Consider the following 6,990-nt stretch of genomic DNA (forward strand, 5'->3'; position numbering starts at 1 on the left):
CAAAAAAAAAAAAAAAAAGTTACCATGAGTGAAGCCAAAGACTTTTGGCTGCGTTAGTGGAAACTGGGAGGCAATGGTAAAATGAGGTAAGAAATTCCAGGGCCAGAAGGTGGATGGTCACAAGTCATCAACTGCTTTTCCCAGGAGCTTGCTCTTTTTGGCTAAGGGCTACACGCACAAGCTCCAACCCGCAGCCTAAGCCTCCAGTCCCTTCCACCTTAGCACGTCAGGTCCAAACAGATGCACACACCGTGGGGAGCCTCATTTGCAAGAGATTAGTGTTCCCCGTCTTTGCTTTAATGTTTGCCGCCAGGCTAGGGAGAATTTGTCAGAAACCGTGGACGAGTGTGACAACCACGCACAGACTAGGAGGCCCAGGAGCAGCAGTATTTAATATTGCACCGCACAGCAGTTTCCCTCCCGCCGGCCTGAAATTTCGGAGTCGGTTCAGGCAGCCGCCGGCAGAGCCCGGGCAGTTCTGCAAATTGGGCACCGCGGGATCGCTGGCAGCGCCGCCCCAGCGCCCGAGCAGCCGGCAGTTCAGGAACAGCACCTCCCGGACACGTCGGAGTAGAGAAAAGCCGGATAAACACCCCGCCCGCCCGGCAACTAAGGCCAAGTTCAAAAAGCTCCAAGATCGCGGGGGCCGGGAGGAGGCCCGACCCCTGTCCGCGCGTTCCCGCAGCCGTGCGCCGCCCGCCCATTGCGCCAGCGCGCGCGAGCCCTGCTCCTCGCCCCCCCCGCGGCCGCGCGCCGTCGTCGCGTAGCAACGCGAGAGTCACAGTCGCCCGCCGCGCGCCCCTTCCCGGCGGGGCTGGTCCCCTACCTCCCCGAGAGGCCCTTCACTTCCAGCCTCCGGCCGCAGGCGCCCATGCTGGGAAAGGAGGAGACGCAGCAGTAAGTGCCGGGGTCTGCTTTCTATCTTCGCCTCCGAAAAACCTGTTCCTCCTGCCGAGGGAGGGCCAGTGAGACCCGGGCGTACCCTCCTCCACCCATCTTCCCCTCTCAGTTCCAGGGCTAGAATGCTTCCATGCTTTGAACACTTTTAAAACGCACGTTCTACCAGGCACATGCTGGGTGACAGGCCCTTCACATGCACTGTCTGGCCTAAGATAAAGTCATCTTGAATCACATCTCACATCTCAATCATGAGCAAATTCTGCAGGATCTACCTTTAAACCACTGAATACATCCAGAACCCGCCACTATTAAGTCCTATCACTGTTAACCTGACCACACATTAGCTGTCCTACCTGGTATAGCAGTGGACTTTGTTGGTCTCCTTTTCGCTCCGCAACCTCCTCAACAACAGCAGTCGGAGTGGTCTTTTTAAAACTTGAGTTGGAGCACAGTTCTCCACTGCAGAGTAAAAGTCAAATCGCTTGTAATAGCCAGAGGCCTTCATCGTGCCTCTTTTGCCTAACCTACCCTATCTTTACTTTCCTTTAATAGGACTCTGTTCCAAGAACACAAACCTCTTTGCGTCTGTAGTGATTCTCTTAAGTATGAACCCTCGGACCCCAGGGTTAGCATCGCCTGGAACTTATTAGAAATGCAAATGCTTTAGTGCTCACCCTCACAGATAAGTGGAGTAAGAAACTGGGGATAGGGCACAATAATCTGGGCTTTAACAAGACTGCCAGGTATTTCTGATATACTCTAAATTTTGAGAACTATTGACTATTAGAGTCATTTTTACATGGATTAGATATATTTGCTTCCAAAGCCTGTTTTTTAGAGGGACTCAAACTTTTAACACATAGAAAAATCATCTAGAGAGCTTATTAAAACAAATTACTGGATAAATGCCCCAGAGATTGATTTCTAGTTGGAAATGAGTCTTATGAATTTGTGTTTCTAACAAACTGACAACTGCTGCTACTCTGGAAACACAGTTTGAGAAGCACCATTTTGAGAACAGGTGTTTCTGCTGCACAGGTTTTTAGTTACATATTTTACTGGAATGTTCTTACCTCAGATATCCAATTAGCTCTCTCCACTCTTTCTTGTCTTTTTCAGTTGCCACCTTCAAAATGCAGCCTCCACCCTATCAAGGCTAACTGCCTCCCTTGCACATCATTCCTTTTCCCCATTCCCTGCTATACTGTTGTCCTTAGTATTTAATGCCATCTAGCAGAATATATATTTTATTTATATATCTTATATTTCCCATTTGTCTTTCCGCACTGGAATGCTCTATGAAGGCAGGAATTTTTGTTTTGTCATTCTTCCTCCATGCCTCATACAGCACTGGGTACACAAGTTAATAAATATTTGTTCAAAGAATGAGCTAGTCAGTGTTATTCTCATACCATCACATTAGGTAGTGTTGTTTTATGCAAATAAACTAAGACTCAGTAAATAGCTGAGCTAGGATTCAAGCCTAGCTCTGACTTACCTCAGAGCCTGTTAGTGTTATTAAATGTTTCCTTTCCAGTAAGAAATTACTATAGAATTATATACACATATATGTCAGCTCACATCACAAGTATCTAATCAAACAAAATCAAAGTTTTGTAACATAGCCACAGTCCTTTCCTTCAAGAACCTGATTCTAATACAAATGGATTACTGAGTTACAACTACAAGAAGCATATGAAAAACAACTGGTGCCAGAATTCTATTATATATCTCTGAAAAGGTAATAGAAAAAGTTTTAGAAGTTAATTACACTTTTATCAGTAATCAGTTTACCCAAATCCTTTGCCAACAACTATTTTGGCTGAGATACAAGGAACTAGAACCCAAGGCTGCTGATTGATGTTTGTGTTTTGGAATGAGGGTTGACGGACCTGTAAAACTAAAACAAAGAGTGAAAGACTGCCAGCAGTTTCTCCAGAAATATGTATATTATAATGGTAATCTATTGCGTTGCAACAAACAAGATGTTTGGGTGTCCAGATGTTGGGTATAATGATGAATGAAACGGTCTTCTCCTTCATGGAACTTATTGATAATAAAGGGTATTTGTAGGGATTATCAAAATCAAGTAAAACAAAAAACAAAGGTACAAGAAACAAAATGTAGATTATGGTTGTAAATGAAATGAGCAAAGTAATAAGATAGACTTCATATGATATGGTGGGGGGCAGTGTCAGAACCTAGGAAAAGCTTCTGAGTAGATGACTTTTAAGCTGAGACCTAAATGAACCTAAATGCAGGGACCTGGAGAAAACAGAAGAAGCAGAAAAGACTGCTTGCAAATGATCTGGTGGACACTCCCATGTCTGGGAAGTGACTGACGTATTCCAGGAATTGGAATAAATGTGGGGAGACCTTGAGTGCAATAGAAGAGATTAGCTAAAGTAGATCACAGGGAGCCTTACAGAAAGATTAAGAGACATTTTACTGTGAATGCAGTGGAAAATCATTTGAGAGTTTTAATTGAAAAGTGATATGATGAAAGAAATGGACCTAGCTTTGGTTTGAAGTAAAGTGGGGGTGATAGTTTAAGGGTTGTGGATAAAGCTAAACAGAAGCACTCACTGTGGTTCTATAAATGCAGAGTCTTACTCGCCTTCCGTGAGACAGGAATTTGCTTTTTTAAAGCTTCAATATAAAATGATTCAAATTCATATATTATTACCCATACTTTCAAGTATGTGAAAATTTAAAATACTACCTTTGTAAGGGGGGAAGGATGTTCCGAACAAATTCTACAGATACAGGTTTTGTGGACTTCACCCCCACCCCAGCTACTGAAACTACAAATCCCATCAATACCGAGTAGAAGCATGCTGGGACCTGAGTGTGGAGTTAAGCAGTCGGTTTTGGATATAAAACCAGACATGTGGGCTTCGGGGGTCTCTTGGCCTTGTGGCTTGCGGCTTGTCTCTTGGCTCTTCACCAGTTTTCAGCATGTTATTGGGGTTCCAGGTCAGTGGAACTGGTAGGATGTATTAATTAACTTCTCTTTCTCTCTCTCCCTGAGTTATTTGTTTCCCCTTTCCCTTGTAAGTAAACCCATTATTGACCCTTTTTGTGTGTTCCTGCAGTTGAATCTAAGCACAGGGGTGATGACCCACAGTCAGGCAACCCAATGTGAATTGGTTTGCCCAATGACACCTTTTATATTGCTCATTACTCTTTACTTAAAAGGAGAAAAAAAAATTTTCTTGACATTTGAAAACAAAGTTTTCTTTTTTTGCACCAATGTAGCAAAAAGGTATGGGACTGACTTAACTGTCCTGATACCTGCACAGTGAACTTTTCTTGAAAAGATAAAAATAATAATGGTCATCATTTGCTATCTTTTGTAAGTGTGCCAGGTAAGATTTTAAAATTAATTACCCTTGTTCATATGGTTGAATCCCCTAAACTAAAATTTTAACGAAGATGCTTTTAAGATTAGCATGTAACTTAGGCACACACATAAATCCTGCAACAAGATTTGTAAGCAAGATTAAATCTCCTCTTTCTTAAAGCAAATGATTGTCTTGATTGATAGCTGAAATATATCTAAATTTTATTTTCTGTAATAAAGACTTAGAACTGAAATGCTTTGGGGGATAAATTATTTACTATTTAATTCTGTTTTTCAGACAGCATAAAATAGAAGATGCTGATATAATGTTTATAAATGAAAAGAAAGAAGAAATCAAATATGAGAAGATACCTGTAAAAACTATACAACATTCAAAACCATGTATTGGGAGAGGACGTGTCTGTTATGCTAAATTCATTAACACAAATGCAAGAACACTGAATGAACCAGTTCCCTACATAGATCCCAAAAATGGGCAAGAAAATCAGGTTGGATGGATGTTCATTATATACAAATTTAGATTTAGATTCAGGAGCTCTTTTGCAGGACAGTCTGGTCATTGCCTACTTGAAGAATGTAGTACCTCAGGCTATATAACTTTTTAATCCAATGTTAAAAGCCATAACCTGGAGCTATTATTATTATAGATAACTTTTGGATACAAGCAAAATACATGGAATCCAAATAATAGCTTTGTAGATCAGACCAGTAATAACTACTCAGTAGCAGTAGGGATACTGAAGAAATCTATAATACTGTAGTCATAACAGAGAGTAACAAAACTTTTGTGTGATACTCAACAATTCATATGCTTCCTGTAAAATAATTACTATCAAAAGTATATGAAGTGGATTAAATTTTATATAAAGTATATCCTTAAATCTATACAATAATTATTAAAAGATATTTTTAGAAATATAGATGATCATATAGTCTAGTAAACAAATGTCTCTGATGCTTCTGACCCAGTACCACACATTTTACACTGTATCATACTAAATACTGTACTATCTTTTTGTTATTTAAGTCAAATTTGTTGAGGTATAATTTACAAGTTTCATACTGCTACTGTTAAAAATTACCAAAAATTGGGGCTCTCTCTGATGGCACAGTGGGTTAGGACACAGCCAGCCGCAGCAGCTTCAGTGCGAGTTCAATCCCCAGCCCTGGAGGTTACCCACATGGCTTAGCAGACCTCTCCTTACCTGCCACTGCGCCCCTCAGCAGTGTACTTTGTTGGTCCGCCTGTTCTGCTTCCCACTCTGGTGAATCCTCTTGCTACCACTGTGCCTGTAGCCTGTACCCCAGTTCTGTATGCATAAATAAATAAATCCTTAAAAAAGAGAAAAAGAATGTTAATAAAAAATATTTTTAAAATTACCACAAATTAAGCATTATCTAAAGCAAGTCCAAAATCAGACGTGATGGCTGGGTCCTTCCAGAGGTTCTAAGGGAGAATCCATTTCCTTGCCTTTTCCAGCTTCTGGAGACTGCCAACATTCCTTGGCTCCAAGCCCTTTCCCTTCAAAGTCAGCAACAGGGCACGTTCAAATTTCTCTCTGACTGACCCTTGCCTTCCTTTTGCAAGGACCTTTTGGTTACATCCAGATAATCTGGGGAAATCTTCCTTTCTCAAGACCCTTCATTTAGTCACAGCTGCAAAGCCTCTTTTGTCATGTGATGTTAAATATAATTCTGTTACTTTAACGAATTTTAAATGGAGATTGCTTCCTGTGAGGTCTCTTTGTACTGATACCATAAAATGTTCCTGTTATAAAATGGGACATTTTGGAAAATTAAGGGAGAACCTTAGGAGGAATTTCCCAAAACATCACAGACTGTGTATGACCTTGAAGCAGGAATTCTTAAGAGTCAAATATACTTTCATATCATGTAATCAATCCTTATAAGGCTATTTTGTAACAATTTAGAATTTAAAAGAAATGGCAGACCAAGCTTACATTGGGGAAATAAATCTGGCACAGAAATCCAGGTTAATGATGTTCTCTTATTTCTTACAAAAAACGAATGCCTGTCCTGAACTCTAGTTCACAGCTGAATTTAAGCCCAACTGTTTAACTGAACCCTTGTTGGAGCCACTAAAAAGCTAATTTGAGAAAAAAAATGTGAAATATAACATTTTTGAAAATTAATCCAACCAAACTTCTTTTGCTAGGATTGTAGGTGTCTCAAAAAAAAAAAAAGGTGCTGCTATCTGGGAGAATGGGCTAACGAGTAGCAGTATACGCTTTGTTAGTGCTAAAAAATGTTTAACTCAGAACTTTAGGAAATGGTAAAGTAAGAGTATAGGTAAGAGAGGTTGATAGTGGACATTAGTGAAGAGTTATAAAAACCAAAGATACACCACAGAATTAAAGGCATGTTTGAATTCGGAGGAGAGTGAAGGGTAAGTTCATCTTTTAAAGTGAAACAATAGAAAAATCTTAAATGTGCTCATTTCCAAGCACTTAAGGAAAAATAAAGAATGCTCATTTCACTTAGTTGTAAACCTTATTCTTTTAAGGCAGTGGGTTTATTTTTAAACTTTAGCTTGGTTTAAAAAAATAATTGGTTTATAATAATGCTGGCTTTATAATAAAGAATAAAATAACCAAATATTTAAATTAACATACTTTTTGTGTTATGCATTTTGCTAAAAGTTGTATCTTGAGAACACCAGATTGTTGACTTCACTTATTAACAAGGTTTTTTTTTTTAAAAAAAAA

At 39.9% G+C, this 6,990-nt stretch overlaps 1 protein-coding gene across 1 annotated transcript in view; it reads left to right on the plus strand.

Moving 5' to 3' along the window:
• The first annotated feature begins 789 nt into the window (after positions 1–789).
• Positions 790–6,990, plus strand: part of LOC101623134 (chromosome unknown open reading frame, human C2orf73) — a 25,260-nt gene continuing 19,059 nt past the window's right edge. The window contains exons 1-2 of the mRNA XM_012731483.1: positions 790–897; positions 4,542–4,752. Of these exons, the coding sequence (XP_012586937.1) occupies positions 872–897; positions 4,542–4,752 (237 nt within the window). The 5' untranslated portion in view covers positions 790–871. The remainder of the gene's footprint in view (positions 898–4,541; positions 4,753–6,990) is intronic.

Source organism: Condylura cristata, unplaced genomic scaffold (genome assembly GCF_000260355.1).
Source record: "Condylura cristata isolate star-nosed mole 26May11 unplaced genomic scaffold, ConCri1.0 scaffold00031, whole genome shotgun sequence".
NCBI lineage: Eukaryota > Metazoa > Chordata > Mammalia > Eulipotyphla > Talpidae > Condylura > Condylura cristata.